Below are 27,468 nucleotides of genomic sequence, written 5' to 3'. Positions count from 1 at the left end.
AGAGGGGCTGGATTTATCTGTCTCCGGAGCAGAGGGGCTGGATTTATCTGTCTCCGGAGCAGAGGGGCTGGATTTATCTGTCTCCGGAGCAGAGGGGCTGGATTTATCTGTCTCCGGAGCAGAGGGGCTGGATTTATCTGTCTCCGGAGCAGAGGGGCTGGATTTATCTGTCTCCGGAGCAGAGGGGCTGGATTTATCTGTCTCCGGAGCAGAGGGGCTGGATTTATCTGTCTCCGGGGCAGAGAGGCTGGATATATCTGTCTCCAGAGCAGAGGGGCTGGATATATCTGTCTCCAGAGCAGAGGGGCTGGATCTGTCTCCAGAGCAGAGGGGCTGGATCTATCTGTCTCCAGAGCAGAGGGGCTGGATCTATCTGTCTCCAGAGCAGAGGGGCAGATCCCTACCTTTCCACAGAAGTCATGTCTTCCCTTTATCACCATGGAAATGGGGTCATGTCCCTACCATCAGCATTGCAAGGGCTGGATCCCTTTGACACCATAACAGGGAGGTTACACCCATTGATGATCCATGCAGAACCATTTCCTCACCCCAATCCCTTCTTCACCATGGCAATGGGAACAGATGCCTCTATCAGCATGGCAAGGACCAGATTCCTCCATCACCATGGGATTTTGGCTGATTCCTATGGACCCATGTCCTCAACCAGATCACTCCTTTGCCATGGAGTGTACAAATAATTCTGTCCCCATGGATATGAGGCCAACTATTTAAATAATGGAGAGAGGCAACAATACCTTATTGACCATGGCAATCCCTTTGGCAACATGGAATGAGACAGATCCTTACATTGTCACAGCAGTGGAGAGATTATCTCTAAAGCATTGGCAGGAAGACCAATCTCTACAGCATCATAACCATAGGTCAATTCCTCCTATGCCATGACAACAAGGCCAGATCCTGCTGTCTGTATGGCAACAAGGTCAGTACCTACCAGTACCTACATCACCATAGTTCCCAGGTATCCATTGCAGAGGGAACAGATTTCTTCTTTAACATTGCAATGAGGCCCAGATGTTTGCCATCGCAATGACAACAATACCAGATTCCCCTTTCACCATGGCAACATCACTCTGCCACCATGCCTACATGGCCACATCCATTTCCCACCATTGCCATAGTAGTTGTATTGATTCACACAGAAACATGCCATCAGAAAGATCCCACTACAGCAACAGGGTTCAATTCCTCTATGAACTCGGAAACAGGGTCGGATCCCTCCGTCACAAAGAGATCAAGCCAAGATCTTTGTGTTGCCATGGCAATGCACCTGATTCTTAGAAATTAATGTTGTCAAGTAGATTTCCATATTGTCATGCAAACTGTGTAGATTCCTTTGTTCCACTGACAATAAGATCAATTGAAAAAGACTAGATCCCTCTGTTGCCATGGCAATGGGGATGTTATTTCAATCATGCTCATGGCAAAGGAGACAGGTTATTTCCATAATCACTGTGGCAATTGGAAACTTTTCCCCCCTCATCATTGCAGTGGGACAAGATGCTTTCATTGACATGGAAACGGTGTCAGTCCCGTTTTCTCCATTGCAACAAGGCCAATCCTGCTGCCATGGAAATGGGGCCAATCTACTCCAGTCCTATGGCAATGGAAGAGTTGCCTTAATCACCATGACTGCATCGCCAGATTATGCCATAGAGCCAGTTTCCTCCACTGAAATTAAGTTTTCCCTGTGGCAACAGTTTTTTATGTTGATATTGGCAAGAGGCCAATCTTGTTGTTGTCATAGCCAATTTCTCTGTCACGATGGACAGAAGCGATCCCTTTATTCCTATATCAGAGAGGCAGGTCTATCCCTTCCAATGGCAACAGTATCATGTAACAGGGCAAAACCTCCATATCCACCAAAGCAGTGGGGCCATAAATGGCAAATCAACTCCTCTCCATTGCAATGGTACCAACAATGTGAAAGGTGACAACTCTTATGTTGCCCAACAGAACTGACCCGTTTTATTGCCTTGGCAATGATTCTGTGATTACTTCATAGTCATCATAGCAATATCCTAGAGTTGGGCTTTAAAAGAGGATTGCAATTTTCTGTATTCAGAAAAAACTTCTGTTGCCAGGACTAAATGTAACAAGAAAATGCATACAACTTTTCAGAGTTTTATACTGCAACTTTAACAAGTCTTCAACGCATACAGGAACCCGTTACACCCTCCGACCACCTCTGTGTCACACTGATGCCTCACCTGTATCTACATGTTTACACACTTTCTGCAACTCTTTGCTGCAGCACACCCCAAAGCCTATACTAGCCTTGATCACAGCTCACCTCTCACTGTCTGATGATGCATCTCTTCAACAACTTACAAGTCAAAGATTAGCTAGAATTTTGTGTTTCTCAATACACAATAAAGACATAACCTTTATTTTTTTTCTGAAATTAGGATCCCTATTCTGGGCTCGCAGAGCCGCAACAGTGTGAACCTAGCGTTAAATATTTATTTTTGTGAACATTTTTTACACACAGCAGCCCTGATGCTCCTCTTTTCTGGTCACCCGCTGGCGCTCTTAGCTACTCCTGCTCCTAAGTGCCCCACAGCAAGCTGCTTGCTCTATGCTTATGGCTCCTACTGCTTTGTCTCAGCCAATGAGGAAGGAGAGACCCGGGAGAGACGTTGCCCTCGTGCACATCGCTGGATCGAGATTGGGCTCAGGTAAGGATTAGGGGGTGCTGAGGGGGGAGCTGCACAATGAAAGTTTTTTTTACCTCCATGCATAGAATACATGAAGGTAAAAATCCTTCAGCCTTTAGAACCACTCAAAAGAGTGTGTTAAATGCATGCACATACGTTTTTTATGCGTTTTTTTTTTAAGCACAACAAGACACCTCCTCCTAGCAACATCTATTCTATAGGCTGTACAAAACAACAAACCGAGAAGACCACAGCATGGTTTGAGAAGCTAATCTGGGGGTGAGGGCAATACCTTTCCTCTATAACCCATCCAACAACACCTACAAAGATAGCACCAAGTGTGAGAGACTAAGGCAGAACATGCCCATGAGGTGTGCAAGAACTGGGACAGTTAAACAGAAATAAAGAAAATGTAAGTTTCTTCTGAACATAAGCAGTTGCATTAACGTTATTAAAATGACACAACTGCATACAAATAGATTCACTGGCCAATATAATAGGTACACCTTGCTAGTGCCAAGAAAATATCCCCCACACCATTACACCACCAGCCTGAACCGTTGAAGCAAGGCAGGATGGATCCATGCTTTCATGTTGTTTACGCCAAATTCTGACCCCACCATCTGAATGTCGCAGCAACCAGTCTGCCAATTCTCCTCTGACATCAACAAGACATTTTTGTCCACACAACTATCACTGAATGGATATTTTTAGACCATTCTCTGTAAACCCTACAGATGGCTGTGTGTGAAAATCCCAGTAGATCCGCAGTTTTTTAAATACTCAGACCAACCTGTCTGGCACCAACAACCATACCACATTCAAAGTCACTTGAATCCCCTTTCTTCCCGATCCTGATGCTCAGTTTGAACTTCAGCAAGTTGTCTTCACCACGTCTACATGCCTAAATGCTGCTGTGTGTTACTCAATTTTTTTATAGCTTGCCATTGGCCTAAACTAAAAAGCATAAAAATGCATTGTAACACTTTAAAAACACACTTGACATGAGCAACAATGTGCTACAAAAATGCTATAAAGAATGTATGAAGAAGCAGTAGCACAGGTCTAAACCTATCTTTAAGCCACCTTGAGACTCAGAGCTCTTTTCTTTTTTTTTTTAAGTGATGTCTTGGTTCCACACATTAAACCTTTTATTGTTTGTACACTGCTCAAAAAAATTAAAGGAACACTTTTTAATCAGAGTATAGCATCAAGTCAATTAAACTCCTGGGATATTGATCTGGTCAGTTAAGCAGCAGAGGGGGCTGTTAATCAGTTTCATCTGCTTTGGTGTTAACGAAATTAACAACAGGTGCACTAGATGGGCAACAATGAGACGACCCCCAAAATAGGAATGGTCTTACAGGTGGAGGCCACTGACATTTTTTTCCCTACTCATCTTTTCTGACTGTTTTTCACTAGTTTTGCATTTGGCTAGGGTCCGTGTCACTATTGGTAGCATGAAGCGATACCTGAACCCTATAGAGTTTGCACATCCTCCAGGATGGCACATCCATACGTGCCATTGCCAGAACGTTTACTGTGTCTCCCAGCACAAGAGCATGGAGTTGATTCCAGGGGACAGGCAGTTCCTCTAGGAGAGATGGACAGGCAGTTACTCTAGGAGAGATGGACAGGGCTGTAGAAGGTCCTTAACCTATCAGTAAGATCAGTATCTGCTTCTTTGTGCAAGGAGAAACAGGATGAGCGCTTCCAGAGCCCTGCAAAATGACCTCCAGCAGACCCTTGGTGTGAATGTATCTGACCAATCAGAAAAAGACTTTAAGAGGATGGCCTGAGAGCCCGACGTCCTCTAGTGGGCCCTTTGCTCACTGCCCGGCACCATGGAGCTTGATTGCATTTGCCATTGCACACCAGAATTGGCAGGTCCGCCACTGGTGCCCTGTGCTTTTCAGAGATGAGAGCAGGTTTACCCTGAGTTTCAGCTCCAAGGCCTAATGCTAGTCAGTAACAGCTGGCTGTTCCAGCCTGAACCCCTGCCAGGGCCCATAGGAGTTGGTGATTCAGAGCTGGAACAAATAAATATTGTCTCACTGCAGTTCTAATATGGCACCATGGACTCAAATAGTTAAAGTTGGAAATCTCATTGAAAAATTACCCATTGATATCACATGCTTAAAATATATGCCTATATACGTAAAATGCTTAAAGTATATGCACTGGATACAACCTTTTTTTGGGTAGGGTATAATGTAAGAATCCCTGTCAAGATTTGTTTGCTGTTTGTGTCCTTGCAATTTAGAGTCACCCTGTTTGTCCTTGTGAGTAAACAAACTTACACAGAAAGCAACGTGAAATTCAAAATCTTTGAACTGTCACCAGAACAAGAAGTGAGGGAATCTCTTCCAATTGAGACACCTACTCAAGTGAAAACTATCTAGAATGGAAGTATCTCCTGGACAGGAAATGAAGGAAAATTCCCCCCTGGACACAGTTCAAGAAAAAGACAAAAAAAACAACAGGAGTTGTAGCTCCCACAACCAAATAAATAGAATGAAAAAAGCACCAAATAAAGAACATACCTGGGACTGAATAAGAGAGTTTGGAAACTCTAATCTTTTCTTCAAATCTTCTGACATTTTCTACTGTTACTGAAAAAAAAGAAAAAAAAACTAAGTGCATGCTTTTGTTAAAAGCCAAATACAGATGAAAAAAGAACAGCTAATAAAAGGCATTCAAACAAGCTGCTTAAAGAAAGCATGTATCATTAAAACTGTAAGGATAATAGTTAGATCAAAAGTAAGCTGGGTGTGTTCATGGAGCACATGAAGTAGGAAACACTCCCTCTACAAGCGCTTATCTAATGGCAGCAGTATGGGTGTTTTCACTTTCATGTAAGTTGCTAGCTGACAATAGAGGAGTTAATAAGCAGAGGCAATCCACTGGCCACAAGGTGTGGATGTGATCCAGACTCATGTCACTTGCACTGAACAGTGTGCTTGAAGCAAAAGCTGCTGGGTTGCCAAATTGCATGCAAGAGAAAAGGAATTCTATAAAATGTGAGTTACTTATTCAAATGTATTTGCTGCAAAAACTATATATGGCAACTATGTATGGGAAGTATCGATTCTGTAGGTTTATGCATGCTGTCATTTTTGTTTCTACACTTCTAGGAGTATGAAAATAATCCTGTGCATTCTATTATAACCACTTGCCCTTCTGAGGATTTACCCCCCTTCCTGACCAGGCCTTTTATGGTGCTGCGTTACTTTAACTGACAATTGCGCTGTCAAATTTACGTCCTTTTCTTCCCACGAATGGAGCTTTCTTTTGGTGGTATTTGATCGCCTGTGCATTTTTTATTTTTGTGCTATAAAAAAAAAAAAAAAAAAAAAAGAAGAAAGACCAACAATTTTGAGAAAAAAAAATATTTTGTGACTTTTTGCTATTAAAGATGTCCAGTAAAAAAATTTGAAAAATTAAATTTCGTCATAAATTTAGGCTAAAATGTATTCTGCTACATGTCTTTGCTAAAAAAAAATCCCAATTCATGTAAATTAATTGGTTTAAGGTGAAATTATAGCTTTTACAAATGGCGGTATATATACTGGGATTTCTTTTTTTTTTACTAGCAATGGCAGCGATCAGTGACTTATAGTGGGACTATGGGACTGCGGCAGGCATTCTGACACTGGGGGAACTGACTTGGTGTCACTGACATCCCCAGTGACAGCAATACAGTAATCAGTGCTAATAAAAAGCACTGACATTGTACTAATGGCACTGGGAAGATATTAACATGAGGGGCGATCAAAGGGTTAACTGTGTGCTGGGAGTGTTTTACTGGGGGGGGGGCGGTGTGTTGGTACTAATTGTACTAATGGCACTGGGAAGGGGTTAACATTAGGGGCGATCAAAGGGTTAACTGTGTGCTGGGAGTGTTTTACTGGGGGGCGGTGTGTTGGTACTAATTGTAATAATGGCACTGGGAAGGGGTTAACATGAGGGGCGATCAAAGGTTTAACTGTGTGCTGGGAGTGTTTTACTGGGGGGCGGTTTGTTGGTGCTCACTACTCTGGATGGCTGTGCTGTGCATAGCCATGCAGAAGAGTGTGCCCGAGCTGACAGGGAGGAGGACTGTTAGTAAACAAAGCAGTCCTCCTTCCCATCAGAGATGCTCGGTAATCACCAGCCAGCCGAGTCCCAGTGATTGACAGCCGCGGCCGTGAATGGCGGCTCTCGCGCGCGCCCCCTAACCGGAGATACAAAATCATATATATGTAATTTTGCGCACCCCTGCCACCCTGTAGCAGTAAATCTGCTATAGGGTGGTCGGGATGTTGTAAAATACATTTAATTACAATATGACTTGTGTAGCAATTGTATATGCTATAATATTTTGCTTTTATTTGCCATTTTTTCACCACAAAAGCTGAGTTGCCCTTTAAAGGATAAGTTCACTTTTTACTAAAAAGAGTGACACAGACAGCGAAACTTGCTGCTCTCTCATGACTAGCTGTGATCGACAGCAGCAGATACCAATGGTTCCTTTTGTCTCTGAGCCAATGAGGAAGAAGAGATCAGAGAGAGCCTCTGCTCTTGTGCACATCACTGGATCAAGATCAGGATCGGGGAAGTATAAGGGGGAACTGGGGGAAGATAGTTTTTTACCTTAATGGAGAGAGTGCATTAACCCCCCTGGCGATATTCCCGAGTGTAGCTCGAGGTTAATTATCAGTGGCAAAATTGGTAACCCTGAGCTACACTTGGGATTACCCTGCAGCGTTGCTCTGGGATTCCCTGTTTCACTTACCTTGTCCTTCGCTCCCGCGATGTGTCCCCTGCAGCGTCCCCGGCCATCTCCTCCGGCCGATGCCAGCATCTGTTTTCCAGGTTCGGGTCCCTGTGAGCGTCGGAACCGGTGGGAAATTTAAACATTTTAAAAAGTGACATTCACTAAATACACTAAAATGTGATAGTAAAACATTACTGTATCAAACCATTTCACATACATTTTGTCCCTAGTGCTTTGTCCTGTGCCCTGCCTGCATATTTACTGTTCTTTCTGCCTGGAAACTGAGAAATGTCCATGGCATCCAAAAAGCGTCCCTTTAGGGCAAAAGCGATTTTAGACCAGCTAGAGAACAGCGATAGTAAATCAGAACCACTTGCAGAATTGAGTGATGATTCGTGGGGGAAATTCGTCATCAGACACTGAAAACGATTTTGCGACTAAGTGATGCGCTCTATTTCAAACTTCAGTGTTTTTGCTTTGATTATATTATTGAATTAAATTTATTATTATATTATTTTGTATGATTATTTATTATATTATAATTTATGATTTCGTGTTTCAAATTTTATCATACCTGGGATGTTTACTAGACTCTTGTTCGGACAGATTTCAGTGAGTTATTCCTAAAAATTACAGGCCTACAATAAAAAAACATATTTCCATGCAAAAACATGTACCGCTTTGAGTACAGAAATACGGACATAATCAGACCTCTAGGGAGGTTAAGGTAAAAAAAAACTCTCTGCCTTTATAGGCATTTTAAGAACCCTTGGACTGGGTTCACATTATAGCGATGTGGGAAATCACATGTGATTCCGCATTCCTGTTCAAATCACATTTGATTCCTTGCAGTATGATTTCACCCCATTCATTTTGTATGGGCTCAATTTGCACCGCACTCATACAAAAAAGGTGCAGGCATCTTTTTTTTTTGCCACACTGGATTCAGATTACAATTCTTGCAATCGCACTGTCTTTTGCAACCTGTTTTGGGGTGTCATTGACACTGGTGGCAGATCGCATGAAAGGCGTGCGATTTCAATGCGGTGCTGGAAAAGCTCAGGATTTCCTGCATCTCCCCCACCACATACAGTTGTGTTCAAAATAATAGCAGTCAGACATCACTAACCTGATCAATCACTGTTTTTGGTAGAAATGATATTTCTACATGGCAAATAATTTACTAGCAGGTGTAGTAGAGTAATAGAAATCCAACAGACCCAACAGTCATGACATGCCTGCTGCTGATTCTGTGTAATTGAATCACTAATTGAAAGGGGCATGTTCAAAATAATAGCAGCGTGGAGTTCTATTAGTGAGGTCATTCATTCTTTGAAAAACAGGTGGCAATTATTGCCCTTATTTAAGGAAGGAAGGCAGCAAATGCTGTACATGCTGGTTACAGTGTATTTCTCTCTGAAATTCTGAGGAAAATGGGTCGTTCCAGACATTGTTCAGAAGAACAGTGTACCTTGATTAAAAAGTTGATTGGAAAAGGGAAAACATATAAAGAAGTGCAGAAAATGATAGGCCGCTCAGCTAAAATGATCGCAAATGCTTTAAAATGGCAACCAAAACCTGAAAGACGTGGAAGAAAGTGAAAAACTACCATTCGAATAGATAGAATAGCCAAAATGGCAAGGACTCAGCCAACAATCAGCTCCAGGAAGATCAAAGAAGGTGTAAAGTTACCTGTGAGTACTGTTACAATTAGAAGACGCCTATGTGAAGCCAAGCTATCTGCAAGAAGCCCCCGCAAAGTCCCACTGTTGAAAGAAAGACGTGTGCTGAAGAGGTTACAATTTGCCAAAGAGCACATTGACTGGCCTAAAGAGAAATGGCGCAACATTTTGTGGACTGATGAAAGTAAGATTGTTCTTTTTGGGTCTAGTGGCCGGAGACAGTTTGTCAGATGACCCCCAAACACTGAATTCAAGCCACAGTACACTGTGAAGACAGTGAAGCATGGTTGCGCAAGCATCATGATATGGGGATGTTTCTCATACTACGGTGTTGGGCCTATTTATCGCATACCAGGGATCATGGATCAGTTTGAATACATCAGAATACTTGAAGAGGTCATGCTGCCTTATGCTGAAGAGGAAATGCCCTTGAAATGGGTGTTCCAACAAGACAACGACTCCAAACACACCAGTAAACGTGCAACATCTTGGTTCCAGACCAACAAGATTGACGTTATGGAGTGGCCAGCCCAATCCCCGGATCTTAATCCAATAGAAAACTTGTGGGGTGACATCAAAAATGCAGCTTCTGAGGCAAAACCAAGAAATAGAGAAGAACTGTGGAATGTAGTCCAATCATCCTGGGCTGGAATACCTGTTCACAGGTGCCAGAAGTTGGTTGACTCCATGCAACACAGATGTACAGCAGTTCTCAGAAACAGTGCTTATACAACTAAATATTAATTAAATGATTGAAAGGAAAGTAAAATCTTCAAACATTTTTCAGTTTATATAGTGAATGTTTGAGTTTGTAAAGAAGAATACAAACACTGCTATTTTTTTGAACAGTCTAATATTCACTTTTCTTCAATTTTTTTAGAGGAACAACACAAATTTGATATATTTTTCTTCATGTTTTGATTTGGAATATAATGTGTAGTGTTCCCAATGCATTTGTGTGTATGGAAATAAAAGCTATTAGAAGGATTTTGAGCTTTATTCACTTTTTTCAACACACTGCTATTATTTTGAACACAACTGTATATGTGAACCGGGGCTAACTGTACTTCTAAGCTCCAAAAAGTATCCATAGGCCCTAAAGGAAAAGTAATTTACTTCCTAAATTTACTTCCTCCTCTATGTCCTTTAGGACCCATAGACAATAGGTTTCTAATGCTGAGCATCGAGTGGCCCCGTTAGTACTGCAGGGATCCACTTACTTCAATACATCCTGAATCATTAATCTTTGTCAGAGTGAAGTTTCTATCTGCATAAAGTTTTATACTGATACATCTTTTCTTCCTCAAATGTTCCTATTATATTTTGTAAGAAGTGTTTTGAGGGGGGGGGGGAATCTAACAATTTAGTTCATGTAAATGTCAGTCCTAAAATTTGAACAAAGCATATATATCTGTAGTGTTTACTTGTCTCTCTCCAAAGCTAAGTGTCATTCAGGGTGTATTTGATTTAAATCAAACTGATTTAAATCACTAGTCAGTAAGGCTTGATTTAAATCCTAGTTTTCTACATAAAGACTAATTCTTGCTGGTAGAACTTTAATATGCAAGTAGATGAAGACTTTTAGAACAACAACTTTTCATATTAGTTTTTTTATCCCCAGTTTAATAGGTTAATCATTCATATTTGGACAACTTTTCTGTTTACTTAGGAAGGAGAAAAATAATCATTCCCTTAATAATAACAATTTAAATAGATTTATTCAACTGAAACAATATCATTACAGCATGTTATTTGCTTAAACAAACATCCATGTTTGTTAACTAATTTGGCTAAACAAAATATATATATTTTAAGAAACTTAGACTGTCAGCCCCTTCCTCCTCACACTTAGTTTCACTTTCTTCTTGTGCAGATCTATTCCACTCCAAACAATCAGAAAAATATTGTTTCTATTCTATTCACTGAACTTCTTGAAACTTCGCACTGAAGGGGTTGATTCTGTATTCATAGGTTTGTAGAAGTTAGGATTAAGGTCTTTTTCTTAACTCTGTTCATGTTATAACATTTTTGCTGTGAAGAAGAGGCATGTGATCTCCGCTGAGTCAAATTCAGTTTTGAGAACTGCAAAAGTAAAGCAAGCATCTGTGATAATATCTTGTAGGCAGAGAAACTGCCCAATAATCTTACAAAAACCTCTGGAAGAGCATGACATTGTGAAATTGATTCATGGAATTTATTTACCAAAAAATTAAACATATACAGCCTTATTCTACATAATTAAAAAACTAATCTTTATTTCATGATGGAATTTGGATGGTAATATATTTTCCTAAAAAATCCAATTTAAATCAAAAAAATCCAATTTAAATCAAAAAAATCCGATTTAAATCAAAAAAATCAAATTTCTTTGATTTTTTTTTTAAAAATCATTGATTTTTATCCACCTTGGTATCATTTCTCTCTGGTGCTTCATGCCTCTGTTATCGGCATGAGTCACTTTTGAGAAGTTTTCCGACACATGAGATTAATCAGCTCTCATAGAGCTCTAACTGCAGCTCCCCGCCCCCACCTCTGTGATACTGACAAATGCAGAAGGATTTTACCTCAAATCAGCCCTTTTGAAGCGATATAGAGAAGAGAAGACTGCCAATAATCAAGTAAAACTTATGTAGGAGGATTTGTTCCATCTCTGTGTATCACCTCAGGTTATTCACTTCATTGAGTATATGAGCGGGTTTTCAACCACTTTAAAGCAGAACTACAATATATCTGAGCACCACAAAACAAAAACACTTTTTAATTCATTTTCATTATTCAAAGCAAACTCCCTCATCCATCCATGTCTGCATGATATATTTTGCTGAGAAATCACTTTTAACCGCCTCCCGCCCGCCATATAAGGTAATGATGGGCGCAAGGCGTGGCTCCGGGAGCGCGCAGCACGGCGATCGGTGGTGCGCTGTGTCCCTCGGACACACCAATCATCACCAATCAACGGAAAGAGCCGAAGACGTCGGCTCAGTCATGTGATGAGCTTTGTCCAATCACAGCTGATCGCATGTAAATAGGGAAATGCCGGTGTGGGGGGGGGGGTCGAGTCAGCACAAGCCTGGTCATTGGAGGAGAGCAGGCTGAGGTCCTCCCAGCACAGCTAGAGAACTGACCATGATGTGATCTCCTGTCTAGTGTGATCCTACCTGTCACAACGCTCCTTCAGCGTTACCTATAATGCTACCACCTCCCCCTCACTCCCCCTCTCTGTTGGGGTCCCTCAAGGCTCTGTCCTCGGGCCCCTTCTCTTCTCCATCTATACCTCTTCCCTTGGCCAACTCATACACTCTCACGGCTTCAACTACCACCTCTATGCCGACGACACACAAATCTATCTCTCAACCCCCCACCTCACCCCCTTAGTCTCAGCCCGGATCACACACCTACTGAGCGACATATCAGACTGGATGTCACTCCACTTCCTTAAATTGAACCTCTCCAAAACCGAGTTTCTTGTCTTCCCCCCAGCCCGGACACCACCCCCCATTGACTTCTCCGTCACATCCAACAATGCTACCATCAAACCCGCCCTGCAGGCCCGAGTACTTGGTGTCATTCTGGACTCCAACCTATCCTTTCAACCCCAAGTCCAATCTTTAACAAACTCGTGCAGACTCCACCTCCGCAACATCGCCAAAATCCGCACGTTCCTAACCCCAGAAACCACTAAACAGCTTATCCACTCCCTCATCATATCACGACTCGACTACTGCAACTCCCTCCTCACTGGCCTCCCTCGCCGCTGGCTATCCCCGCTTCAGTCGATCCTGAATACGGCTGCCAGACTCATTCACCTTTCCAACCGCTCTGTATCCGCCACCCCCCTCTGCCAATCCCTCCACTGGCTTCCGATTGCGCAACAGATCAAATTCAAAATCCTAACGCTGACGTACAAAGCTGTCCACCATACTTCCCCGAACTACATCACTGACCTAATATCCAAATACCGCCCAGCACGCACACTCCGCTCCTCACAAAACCTCTCTCTCTAGTTCCCTGGTCTCCTCCTCCCATGCTCGCCTCCAGGACTTCTCCAGGGTGTCACCCATCCTCTGGAACTCCCTGCCCCAACCCATCAGATTATCACCTACTCTCCTCTCCTTTAGGTGCACCCTGAAAACCCATCTCTTCAGGGAAGCCTACCCCACCCCCTGCTAACTTGCCGACCTCCTCCACTCTTTCTACCACTCCATCCCCCACAGCTATCTCCTCCTGTGCCACCATCCCCTCCCTCCTAGATTGTAAGCTCGAAAGAGCAGGGCCCTTGATCCCCTCATGTTTTGCATTGTATTGGTATTGTTCTGTCACATGTTCTGTCCCCCTTTGTAATGTACAGCGCTGAGCGAACTATTGGCGCTTTATAAATACTGTATAATAATAATAATAATAATAATAATCAGTTTTTTAAAAAAAAACTTTAAGGAAAGCAGAGCGACTGTCAGGAACACCAGGGATTTCAGACAAAGGAAGCAATACAAAGAGAACAGGATATCCTTTCTAATAAGCACATGGTACAGCAGACACACTGTATATCAGGAACAAAATGTTGGATTTACATATTCTTTAACTAGTTCCCGCCCAGCCTATTGTCAAATTATAGTCAGGCAGGACACTCATCATTCCGGGTGAACATCTTATGATGTTCTCCCTGGACCATGCTGTGGTGCGATCTGTCTCCTGCTGTGTCCACTGGACACAACAGATAACGGATCAGTAAATTGGCCGCTGCTGGTACCATGTGATTATTGTGATCAAACATAGCAGATCACATGACAATTGTACACAATGGATGGTGCTCATTCATGCCATCAATTGTGTACTATTGTGTTGATCTCTGTGATTGGTCACAGTGACCACATGGTACATACAGGGTCAATCACAGCCCATCTGTATCATGTGATTAGCTGTGGCCAACAACCAGCAAACAACAGACCGAAAGTGGAAGTGATGTAATCCTTGTTGCTTCTGGTTTCTGACATCACAAAGTGGGAGGAATGACACCTGTTCCTCCCACTGTGTCTCAGGAACAGGATGTTGCCAGAAGCATCCTTACTGGGCTCCCCGATCACACAGGAGAGCCCAACAAAGGAGGCGGGGGGGGGGGCCTTCTGCCACCCATAAAAGTAATCCAGTGGCTCTTAAATCACTCGGATTACTTTTATTTTGTGCAGAATTGCGGACACTACAAAAAAAAAAAAATCTTGGTCATCTCCACAGCATCAACAACATTCAGGTACATCCTATGGACACAAAGTGGTTAAAGAGGAACTTCTATCCTTTTCAGCCAAGGAAGCAGCCATCTTAGCTTCTGTTGGATCTTCAACTGTCACGGTGCTGCACATGTGGTCAGTTATGACACCAGACATTTGGTTCGGTTTGACAGTTTGGTTGAGAATATAAGCAAATATGACAGTTACATTCCCTGCATGTGCTTGGAATGTAACTGTTTTTTGAAACTGTTAAATCAATGGGTTTAGTTCCATTTTAAAGCAGAACTTTACTCATAACAATTGATAATAAATAAATGTTCTTTACCAAGGAACATACACTCCACATTATTAATTATGCTACTAAAATTAGTAAGTGGTGTAAATTGCCTCCAGCATTGTTACTGTTTCTTCTTACTGGAGGCTGCCATTTTGTTGAAGCCCAGAGCCCTGAGCAGCAGTTAAAGCAGAACTAAACCCTTCTATCCTTTTCAACCAAGAAGCTGCCATCTGTTTGATCTGCAACTGCCATGACTTTGCACATATGATCAGTTATGAGACCAGACATTTGATGATTTGACAGTTTGGTTGAGAACACAAGCAAATGTTGCATTTAGCATTCCTGGCATGCCGGGAAAGTAACTGTTTTTTGAAACAATTGGTTTAGTTCCATTTTAGGGCTCATTCACACTATGGTGCAGAGACGTCAGTTTTTCTGCACATGCACAACAAAATCAATTGTTCTCTATGTGCCCTGTTCACACAAAAATACTAGCATTGCGTGCAGATTTTTTCTGCGCAGGAATCTTCCAACGTGTATAAATGCATTGCCTGTCTCCAGCACCGCACCCAGGTACTAGCAGGGAGGAGAGAGACCTTGCAGTGTAATGAGCACCGATTAGCTGCTCATCAGGAAAGGGTGGGTGGGGCTTATCCTTTATCAGAGATATATTTTGGACACAATTTTTGGGGATATTTGATTGTATCTGATTTTATTTATTTATTTATTTTTGATTATGTGTGATGAGTTTATAATTTTATTTATGTTGGTATTGGGATAGGAGTGATTTATATGTGCAAAAGAGAAGGTGTTATGATCCGCCAGGTGGTGCCTCTGGCAGTCCACTGGACAGACCTACCCAAAGCGTGGAATCTAAGTCCCGGTCTGTGCTTTCACCAGGGCCCCTGATAGTGGGGATGGACTTGTAACAGACCAGGGCCAGGTCACGACCTCCGAGCAGGCCTACCAGTGGCAGAGGCAACCTCCGGGGATGTATAGGTACTGGGAGAGCCAGATGTGAGGAGGACGGCGGGACCTAGCAGGATGGGTCACGAGCAGCGGTCCCGTGGGGTAAGCGAGGTACAGAATCGGCAAGCAAAGAGTAGTCAGGTCACACGCGGGGTCAGCAGGATAAGTCAGTCCACCGATAGGTCAAACAAGCCGGGGATCAGGAGTGGAGAAGGCAGAGTAATCAGGGCAATCCGAGTCAAATGCAGGAGAAGGCAGCGTAGTCAGGACAATCTGGGTCAAAGCACAGGAGAAGGCAGCGTAGTCAGGGTCAATCAGGGTCAAATGCAGGTACAGGAACTCAGGATCACAGATAGGCCTTGCGGCGATTAGTGACAGTGCAGGGCATCTTTAAATATTGTGCCCTGCACTGTCATTGGCCGTCCAGGACGCGCCCCCGGGCTGTCATTGGCCGCCCGAGGCGCGCCCGCGGCTCCTACTGCGCATGCGCGGCGTCCTGTCATCTGCGGCTCGCCGGGACCTGGTGCTTGTGTCCCGGCGTGAGCCGTCGCCAGTGCACGTGCGCCGGCCAACAGGACGCCGCGATCCCTGACATTGCCCCCCCCTATGGGCACCCTCCGGGAGCCCCACCAATCTCTCCACCGCGGGTGGCCACGAAAAAATTCCCAGATGAGCCTGGGGGCGTGAACATTCTGGATGGGCTCCCATGAGTTCTCCTCAGGGCCATAACCCTTCCATTTTATCAGGAACTGCGTCTGGCCACCCCTCTTTCGGCAACTGAGAATAGTTTCTACTTCATATTTTTCTTGTTCACCTATGGTGACTGCCTCGGGAGGTCTGGATTCGCGATCCGGGAAGGAATCCGGTCTGGATGGTTTCAGGAGAGACACATGGAACACAGGGTGTATTTTGAAAGATTCCGGGAGCTCGAGTTCGTAGGCCACTTCGTTGATTACCCATTTAATTGGGAACGGGCCAAGGTACTTCGGTCCTAGCTTCCTTGAAGGACACAGCATCTTCAAGTTGGTCGTAGCCAACCAAACCCGATCCCCTGGCTGGAGCAACAGCTCTCCTCTTCTCTTCCTGTCGAACGCCTTTTTACTGTCTTCTTGGGCTTTAGTGATGGCCTCCTGAATCGTCTTGTTATTGACAGAAAAGAAATGCAAGACATCTTGAGATGCTGGTACCGGATTTTCGGGCATCAGGTCAGGGAGAAATGTAGGATGATATCCGAAATTGGTAAAGAACGGGGATTGTCCCGTAGCTGAGTGGTTCGAGTTATTATAGGCAAATTCTGCAGAAGGCAACAGTGTTAGCCAGTTGTCCTGAAGGTAGGAGGTGTAGCATCTTAGGTACTGTTCCAACGTCTGATTGGTCCTTTCCGTTTGCCCGTTGGTCTGTGGGTGGTCAGCGGATGACAGTGACAGCTTGATTCCCAACGCTTCACATAAGGCTTTCCAGAATCTTGATGTGAACTGGACTCCCCGATCCGATACTATATCTTCGGGAACCCCATGTAGCCTCACTACTTCCTTAATGAATATCCGTGCCGTCTCCGGCGCCAATGGTGTCCTTTCCAGGGGCACGAAATGAGCCATCTTTGAAAAGCGATCCACGATCACCATTATTGCAGTGTAGCCTTGAGATGGTGGGAGTTCGACTACAAAATCCATGGCAATCGTTTGCCAGGCCCGTTTGGGTATCGGCAACGGACGCAACAATCCCCAGGCCTTGCTTCTGGAGGGCTTGTTCCTTTGGCAGGTGGGACAGGTCTGGACGTAGCGCTCGCAGTCCTTGACCATGTTTGGCCACCAGAACGAGCGCTGCAGTAGCTCCTGAGTTTTCGTCACCCCAAAGTGCCCTGCCATTGGATGGTTGTGGCAGTGCCCCAGGACCAAAGTTTGAACTCCTTCTGGCACCACGATCCGATTTTCCTTCCAAAGCAGACCCTCGCGGTTCTGGAGGGGCGACCCAGGCGGGGCTGGCAGTCCTACGGAAGCGTCAATCAGTCTAGTGCAAAGTTCCGTTTGAAGGGCGAGGAAGCTTCCGGACGGTAAAATTGTGTCAGGTAACACTGTATCGTCGGGGTCCTCAAACAGGCGGGACAGAGCGCCTGGTTTCGTATTCTTAGACCCAGGTCGGTACGTTATATGAAAGACAAACCGAGAGAAGAAAAGAGCCCATCTCGCCTGGCGTGGTCTCAGTCGTTTTGCCGTTCTTAAATATTCGAGGTTTTTATGATCCGTGAATATTAGGATTGGGTGTGTGGCTCCTTCCAGGAGATACCTCCATTCTTCTAGAGCGGACTTAATGGCCAGGAGTTCCCGATCTCCAATATCATAATTTCGCTCAGCCGGTGTCAACTTCCTGGAGAAGAACGCCACAGGATGCAGTAGCTCCTTGGTACCATTCGTTTGGGAAAGAATCGCTCCTACCGCGTTTTCGGAGGCGTCCACTTCCAAAACGTATGGGAGAGAAGAATCCGGATGGCAGAGAATGGGAGCAGAGGTAAACAATTTCTTGAGCGTGTCGAACGCAGTCTGAGCTTCGGAAGTCCATTTAAAACGGATCCCTTGTTTAGTCAGTTGCGTGATTGGGGAGACCAGCCCAGAGAAGTTCCTGACAAACTTTCTATAAAAGTTTGAGAATCCGATGAAACGCTGTACCCCCCGCTTATCGGCGGGTGTTGGCCAATCTAAGATCGCCGTGACTTTCTGGGGATCCATCGCGACCCCCGCGGGAGAGAGGACCAGTCCCAAGAACGTGATTTTACACTGTTCGAAACAGCATTTTTCTGCCTTGGCGTAAAGCCCGTGTTGGCGTAAACGTTCTAAGACCCTTGCCACATGATCCCTATGAGCCTCCAGTGAGGGTGAAAATATCAGGATGTCGTCTAGGTAGACAACCACGAAGACATCGAGGAAATCACGAAAAACGTCATTGATAAAGTGTTGGAAGGTGGCCGGTGCGTTACACAGCCCGAATGGCATCACCAGATATTCGAAATGACCGAATCTCGTACGAAAAGTTGTCTTCCATTCATCCCCCTCCCTGATACGAACAAGGTTATATGCCCCCCGCAGGTCTAATTTAGTAAAAATCGTTGCTGACCCTAATCTCTGGAGGAGCTCGGGAACCAGAGGTAACGGATAGCGATTTTTTACCGTGATCTTATTCAGATCACGGTAGTCTATACAGGGCCGTAACGATTTGTCTTTTTTTTCTACAAAGAACAACCTGGCTGGGGACGTGGACGGGCGAATAAATCCCTTCCGAAGATTGTCATCAATATACTCCCTCAAAACTCCTGATTCTAGTTCAGATAAAGGGAAAATGCGACCAAACGAAATCTCAGACCCGGGTAGGAGGTCTATGGGGCAATCGTATGAACGGTGCGGGGGAAGAATGTCTGCTCCTCGCTTACTGAACACGTCTAGGAAATCGTGGTAGGCCGGAGGGATAACCTGAGAAAGATCTGTATCACCATCCATGCACAGAAGAAACCGGGTATGGTTCCCTGGGGTTGGAGCTGCTTCTCTCGGTGGAATCCATGCCACCCTTTGACCCTGGATGCTCCTTTCCAGGCAACGCTCTCTCAGTCTGCGGTCAATTTGGATGGCCAACTCTATCAGTTTCTCAAGAGAGTCAGGTAGGCCTACTCGTGCTAATTCATCTTTTAGCGACTCAGACAGCCCGATGCGGAACTGGTGACATAATGCCGCATCGTTCCATCTGGTATCTCCCATCCAACGCCTAAACTCGGACGCATATTCTTCGGCTGCCCGGCGGCCTTGCCGCAGAGAGTATAGGGTAGCCTCTGCGGAAGCAGCCTGCTGGGGGTCGTCATATAGGACAGCCATGGCCTGAAAGAACTCAGTCACAGAATCAAGATGGGAGTCGCGCTTCTCCATCAGATGGTGAGCCTAATCCTGGGGCTCATCCTGAAAGAGAGAGATTATAAACCCCACCTTGACGGTCTCGGCGGTGAACGTGCGGGACTGCAAGTCAAAAAATAAAGTGCATGCGTTCCGGAAGGCCCGGAAGCGGCTTCGGTCTCCACGGAATCGTTCCGGCAGGGGAACGCGGCGTTCGGGAGCTAGGGGTGCGGCAACTGCTCCGGATGCTGGGGTAGCGGGTGACTCCGCAGTTGCGGGACTCGGAGCAGGAGGAGTCAGGGTGGCTAACGTCTCCATGCGGTCCTCAAGACGGGTGCAGCGGCTGTGAAAATTCCGGACGGCCTGGGTCAGAGTTGCCAGGTGCTGGCATATATCCTCTAGGGACGCCAGTCCTCTTCCTGGCTCTGTCATGGCCGCAAGGTACTGTTATGATCCGCCAGGTGGTGCCTCTGGCAGTCCACTGGACAGACCTACCCAAAGCGTGGAATCTAAGTCCCGGTCTGTGCTTTCACAAGGGCCCCTGATGGTGGGGATGACTTGTAACAGACCAGGGCCAGGTCACGACCTCTGAGCAGGCCTACCAGTGGCAGAGGCAACCTCCGGGGATGTATAGGTACTGGGAGAGCCAGATGTGAGGAGGACGGCGGGACCTAGCAGGATGGGTCACGAGCAGCGGTCCCGTGGGGTAAGCGAGGTACAGAATCGGCAAGCAAAGAGTAGTCAGGTCACACGCAGGGTCAGCAGGATAAGTCAGTCCGCCGATAGGTCAAACAAGCCGGGGATCAGGAGTGGAGAAGGCAGAGTAATCAGGGCAATCCGAGTCAAATGCAGGAGAAGGCAGCGTAGTCAGGACAATCTGGGTCAAAGCACAGGAGAAGGCAGCGTAGTCAGGGTCAATCAGGGTCAAATGCAGGTACAGGAACTCAGGATCACAGATAGGCCTTGCGGTGATTAGTGACAGCACAGGGCATCTTTAAATATTGCGCCCTGCACTGTCATTGGCCGTCCAGGACGCGCCCCCGGGCTTTCATTGGCCGCCCGAGGCGCGCCCGCGGCTCCTACTGCGCATGCGCGGCGTCCTGTCATCTGCGGCTCGTCGGGACCTGGTGCTTGTGTCCCGGCGTGAGCCGTCACCAATGCGCGTGCGCCGGCCGTCAGGACGCCGTGATCCCTGACAGAAGGTTGGTTATATTGATTTACTTTCAAGGGTGAAAGTATTACTTTTCTTTAAAAATATTTGGGAGTAAGTATTCATCAGTTAGTAAAGTGTGTGGAGGTACTATTTATTGATTATCCTTTATTCCTTTCGCTGCCAGAGCTGTTTTTGCGTTTTTTGAAAATGTTTAAAAAATTATTTTAGGCCTGAAGATTACACAAAACTTCCAAACATTATATATTTTCTGAAAGCAGAGACCCTAGAGAATAAAACAGTGGTAGTTCCAATTTTTCATGTCGCATGATTTTACCACAAAATTATAGTAAGAAAAACAAGTAAATTAATTTTAGGGCACAAAAAAGCAATAAATTACCCCATTTTTTTTGAAAAATATAAAAGATGAGGTTGCAGCAATTAAATAGATATCCAACTTGTAAAACCTTACATTTGCGTGCGCTCATGAAATGGCGACAAACTTCAGTACCCTATATTTTCTATAGGTCGACACTTTTAAAGCTCCTTATAGGTCACTAGTTTAGTGTTACGGAGGAGTTCTGGTTCTAGAATTATTTCTCTCATTCTGGCGTGTGCGGCGATATGTAACATGTGTATCACAATCGACGGTTTCATGCATAGGCGCCCCAGCGTGTGCTTTTAAGTTTGTATATGCGTGTATATGGGGGGGTGGGGACCTCAATATTTTTTTTGGGGGGGATGGTATGCGCTTGGGTGTAACTTTCATTTTTTACAATAAAAAAAGTTCCCTATGTGATGATTTTTAGTGACAGGTTCTCTTTGAGACATTAAGGCCTAAAGACCCTGCATGTCTCCCCTCTGCACTGAATATAATGTGCTGCACATCTGCGCATTACATTAATTCCCGGGGGTTGCATTAATCTCTCAACGGAGACCCGGAAGTGACATTGTAACGTCTCTTCCGGGTCAGCACAAGAAGGGGAGCGGACTTGTCCGCTCTTCTCCCTCCTCTCTAGCCGACGGCAAGCCAGGCCTGCAGATGGACAAGCAGAGCCCAGGAAACCTCGCACCTGGGGCGCGGAGAGGCTGGCACTGTGGGCTGTGTGGAAGCAATCGGGTGACAGCGCTGCTGCCGATTGCTTCACCTGACAGGTGAGCCCTGCTGCTTGCCCGCAGCAGGGCTAAAGGAGGAAAAAAACTACCTGCCCGGCGCCCGGAACTACATGTCCTGTGCGTCGGGTGATAGGAATCAAACATCCCTGAATACACTGTTTCACCATGCTCAGTTGCTCTCTATTTTTAGGCACTGTGCTGAATTTGTAGAGCAGGCGTGTCACACTGGCGGCCCTCCAGCTGTTGCCAAACTACAAGTCTCATGAGGCATTGCAAGATTGACAGTTACAAGCATGACTCTCAAAGGCAGAGGCATGATGGGATGATTGGCAACAGCTGGAGGGCCGCCAGTGTGACACCCCTGCTCTAGAAATTAGGCACAGTGCCTAAAAATAGAGAGCAATTGAGCATGTGCTGAGCAGGGTGAGACAGTGTATTATTGGATATAAACAGTATAGGCACCTATTTTTAATGTTTTACAAGGCTATACCTGCAAAAGAGGCAAGCATAAAGTGATCTAGTAGGACTTCATTTTCTGATTAACCACTAGCCTACAGGGCACTTATACCCCCTTTCCTGTCCAGGCCAATTTTCAGCTTTCAGCGCTGTCGCACTTTGAATGACAATTTTGCGGTCATGCAATACTGTACCCATTGAAATTTTTATAATTTTTTTTTTAGACAGATATAGCTTTATTTTGGTGGTATTTAATCACCTCTGGGTTTTTTATTTTTTGCTAAACAAACCAAAAACCACTGAAAATTCTGAGAAAAAAAGAAGAGTTTCCTCTTAATTTTTGTTTTAAAATTTTGTAAATAAGTGATTTTTCTCCTTCACTGATATGCTCTAATGAGGCTACAGTGATGGGCACTGACAGGTGGCACTGATGAGGAGGCACTGGTAGGTGGCACTAATGGGCATTGACAGGCATCACTGATGGGCACTGAAAGGCAGCACTCATATATGGCACTGATAGGCCGCACTGACTGGCAGTGTTAGGCGGCACTGATGCACACTGATAGTCGGCACTGATTGGCAGCACTGATGGGTGACACTGAAAGGCAGCTCAGATGGGCACTGATATGTGGCATTGATGTGTACATGTCCCCTCCGCAGAATGCCGATAACCAGCTCTCCTCTCCTCTTGAGCTGTCAGCGTGACAGCTCTTGAGGAGAGAAATGCCGATAAGCAGCATTTCCCTATTTACATGCGATCAGCAGTGATTGGACACAGCTGATCACATGACTAAGCCGAAATCTTTGGCTCTTTCCGTTGATCGGTGATCCGAGGGACACAGCGCACCACCGATCGCCGCACGCTCCCAGAGACGCACATGCACGATTAGAATGGGAGGACGACATATGACGTCCTCCCAGAACGAGAGAACCGCCTTGCGTCCGTCATTGCCTTATATGGCAGGCGAGAGGCGGTTAAAGTTCTACTTTAATGTATTCTGACATCAGCACCTGCAGCTGTCAGAATACAATAATCATGTTATAAAGCGCTGCACAAACTGTCGGCATCATATAAATCCTGTATTATAATAATAATAATATTCAGCACCTGCAGCTGTCAGAATACAATAATCATGTTATAAAGCGCTGCACAAACTGTCGGCATCATATAAATCCTGTATTATAATAATAATAATATTCAGCACCTGCAGCTGTCAGAACACAATAATCATGTTATAAATCGCTGCACAAACTGTCGGCATCATATAAATCCTGTATTATAATAATAATAATAATATTCAACACCTGCAGCTGTCAGAACACAATAATCAAGTTATAAATCGCTGCACAAACTGTCGGCATCATATAAATCCTGTATTATAATAATATTCAGCACCTGCAGCTGTCAGAACACAATAATCAAGTTATAAATCACTGCACAAACTGTCGGCATCATATAAATCCTGTGTTATAATAATAATCAGTGGCTGCAGCTGCTGACAGAGAAAAATGTTCCAACATTTGTGGTTGAGTCGATCATAGCCTGAAACACAAATATAAACATGACACGTGCATCAGCTACACTGATCTGTACTAAATTCTGTATTCTGGCACCTGAATTCCAGTCTGAATTCTGAATATGTGAGACAAATGATGTCACTGGCGACTACTGCAAAAGTAGCAGACTATAGGGCGCAGCCCATCAGACACCCGTGTGCACCATCAATAACAAGGCAACAGTGTTCCTTGCTCTTCTTCATCACAGAAACTACCTGAGAAGAGGTTCACTTCTCCACTGCTCAGACTTCATCCAAGATTCCCCCACGATGCCACTCTGGTATTCTCTTCCTGTAACCAAACCTCGCTTTCATTTACCCACACTGTCTGAATCTCACACTTCCTTCCTGTTGCTTGGCAACCACCACTAACAGGAACAGAGATAACTCCCAATGCACTGTAAATCAACCAACTTTATTCAAATCCAATCCAAGCGTACATTCGAGTTTCTGAATCCAGCTTCGTGTGATAAAATGATAGCCAGCTTTAGTATGTAACATGTCATCACCCTCCCCAATGTGTCTGGACCTAGAGATCATTTTTCATCAGGAGGACAGATCTATACACAAAGCACTTCATATAGAGATATTCATTGTTTTTCTACAATATATAGTGTCATAAAAATAACAATATACAAATATTATTATTATTATACAGTATTTATAAAGCGCCAATAGTTCGCTCAACGCTGTACATTACAAAGGGGGACAGAACATGTGACAGAACAATACCAATACAATACATGAGGGGATTGAGGGCCCTGCTCTTTCGAGCTTACAATCTAGAAGGGATGGGATAGTGGTACAGGAGGAGATAGCTGTGGGGGATGGAATGGTAGGAAGAGTGGAGGAGGTCGGCAAGTTAGCAGGGGGTGGGGTAGGCTTCCCTGAAGAGGTGGGTTTTCAGGGTGCGCCTATGTGTCAAATACTGACAATAGATAAAAAAACCCTACATGCAAAAAAAAACAATTAACAACAACATCTATATTTAACTCTAAAGTGTGTGTATACAGTATATTGCCCAAAGTATTGGGACTCCTGCCTTTACATGCACATGAACTTTAATGGAATACAATTTACTTGAGAATTTTGCTTTAGATTTACCAAAAACCGTATAATATGAGGTCAAACCTAAACAACACTTTTAATTGTATCCAATTAGGCAGGCCCTTGCACTACATAGTTGAAGGTAAATCTAAAGGAAATTGGGCAGAAATTGGACAGAATATTGTATAGTGTATGGCCAGCCTAAGTCTGTAGGGTTCAATATTGAGGTGGCCCGCCCTTTGCAGCTATAACAGCTTCAACTCTTCTGGGAAGGCTGTCCTCAAGGTTGAGGAGTGTTTCTATGGGAATGTTTGACCTTTCTTCCAGAAGTGCATTTGTGAGGTCAGGCACTGATGTCGGACGAGAAGGCCTGGCTCACAACCTCCACTCCAATTCATCCCAAAGGCAGGGGCGGACTGACCATTTGGAAACTCGGGCACTGCCCGAGGTCAGTAGGGGGCCCCATGAGATGCCCCTGGTACCTTTCTCATAGGCTTTTTTGAGTTTGGGCAAGGACACTGGGGCCCCATGATCCCCTATTGCCCAGGGGCCCCATGAGTTGTCAGTCTGCCCCTGCCCAAAGGTGTTCTATCAGGTTGAGGTCAGGACTCTGTGCAGGCCAGTCAAGTTCCTCCACCCCACACTATCTCAATCAGGTCTTTATGGACCTTGCTTTTTGCACTGGTGTGCAGTCATGTTGGAACAAGAAGGGCCATCCTCAAACTGTTCCCACAAAGTTGGGAGCAGGAAATTGTCCAAAATGTCTTAGTATGCTGAGGCTTTAAGAGTTCCCTTCACTGGAAGTACGAAACCCAGACACATCCATCGAATTACCAGACAAGCGTGATTAGTCACTCCAGATAACATGTCTCCACTGTTCTAGAGTCCAGTGGTGGCGTGCTTTACACCACTGCATCCGACGCTTTGCATTACACTTGATGATGTAAGACTTGGATGCAGCTGCTCTCTATGCACTGTTGTTGTGCTAAGCTGAAGGCCACATGAAGTTTGGAGGTCTTTAGCTATTGGCTCTGCAGACAGTTGGCGACTTCTGTGTACTGTGTTCTTCAGCATGCGCTGACCCCGCTCTTTCATTTTATGTGGCATACAACGTTGTGACTGAGTTGCTGTTGTTCCCAGTTACTTCCACTTTGTTAAAATACCACTTATAGTTGACTGTGGAATATTTAGTAGCAAGGAAATTTCACAGATGGACTTATTGCACAGGTGGCAACCTATCACGGTACCATGCTTAAATTCACTGAGCTCCTGAGAGCGACCCATTTTTTCACATTTGTAGAAGCAGTCTGCATGCCTATGTGCTTGATTTTATACACCTGCGGCCATGGAGATGATTGGAACACCTGAATCCAATGATTTGGAGGGCTGTCCCAATACTTTTGGCAATATAGTGTGTGTGTCTATATACTGTGTGTATATATATATATATATATATATATATATATATATACACACACACATACACACCTACCTACATACACATACTTACAACCTCAACCTCTGCAACATCTCCAGAATACGCCCCTTTGAAACCAATGATACCACAAAGCTCCTAATTCACTCCCAGGTTATCTCTCGCCTCGACTACTGCAACTCCCTCCTCATTGGCTTACCTTTACATAGGCTATCCCCCCTCCAGTCCATCATGAATGCTGCTGCCAGGCTCATCCATCTTACCAACCATTCAGTGTGTGCTACCCCTCTCTGCCAATCCCTCCACTGGCTTCCACTCGTCCAACGAATAAAATTCAAAATACTAACAACAACTTACAAAGTCATCCACAAGTCTGCCTCTGGCTACATCACCAACCTGGTCTCTAAATATCAACCAAACTGCTCTCTTCGATCCTCCCAAGACCCTCTGCTCTGTAGTTCCCGTGTCACCTCCTCCCATGCTCACCTCCAGGAATTCTCCTGAGCTTCTCCCATCCTATTGAACTCCCTACCCCAATCTGTCTGGCTATCTCCTAATCTATCCACCTTTAGACGATCCGTGAAAACCGTTCTCTTTAACCTCCCTAGCGGTCTGATAATTTCAGATTTTTGGTGCTGAAAGCGGTACCATTATTTTGCATGGAAATATGTAGTTTTTTTATTGTAGGCTGTAATTTTTAGGAATAACTCACTGAAATCTGTCCGAACAAGAGTCTATTAAGCATCCCGGGTATGATAAAATTTGAAACACAAAATCATAAATTATAATTTTAATAAATAATCATAAAAAATAATAATGTAATAATAATACATTTAATTCAATAATATAATCAAACCAAAAACACTGAAATTTGAAATAGAGCGCCAAATTCGCACATCACTAAGCAAAATCGCAAAATTGTTTTCAGTGTCTGATGACGAATTTCCCCCACGAATCACTCAATTCTGCAAGTGCTTCTGATTTACTATCGCTGTTCTCTAGCTGATCTAAAACTGCTTTTGACCTAAAGGGACGCTTTTTGGACGCCATGGACTTTTCTAAGTTTCCAGGCAGAAAGAACAGACAAAATGCAGGCAGGGCACAGGACAAAGCACAAAAGACAAAAGACAAAGACAAAGACAAAATGTATGTTAAATGGTTTGAAACAGCAATGTTTTACTATGTAAAATTTGTTTTTAAAAAAATGACATTATTTTTAAATTTTCAAATTTCCCGCTGCCGGCGGCGCCCG

At 44.6% G+C, this 27,468-nt stretch overlaps 1 protein-coding gene across 1 annotated transcript in view; it reads right to left on the bottom strand.

The window, feature by feature from the left end:
• The window catches only part of FOCAD (focadhesin), a gene marked incomplete at its 3' end in the record, with an annotated part of 239,052 nt that extends 215,007 nt beyond the window's left edge, over positions 1–24,045 (bottom strand). Inside the window, exons 1-2 of the mRNA XM_089662672.1 lie at positions 23,951–24,045; positions 5,219–5,287 (exon numbers count right to left, since the gene is read on the bottom strand). Of these exons, the coding sequence (XP_089518798.1) occupies positions 5,219–5,275 (57 nt within the window). The remainder of the gene's footprint in view (positions 1–5,218; positions 5,288–23,950) is intronic.
• Between the last annotated feature and the right edge of the window lie 3,423 nt (positions 24,046–27,468).

The sequence above is a fragment of the Staurois parvus genome, unplaced genomic scaffold (assembly GCF_062004578.1).
Source record: "Staurois parvus isolate SC_StPar_1 unplaced genomic scaffold, SC_StPar_1.0 ptg001518l, whole genome shotgun sequence".
NCBI classification, from domain to species: domain Eukaryota; kingdom Metazoa; phylum Chordata; class Amphibia; order Anura; family Ranidae; genus Staurois; species Staurois parvus.
This window is presented reverse-complemented; position numbering and strand designations above follow the sequence as displayed.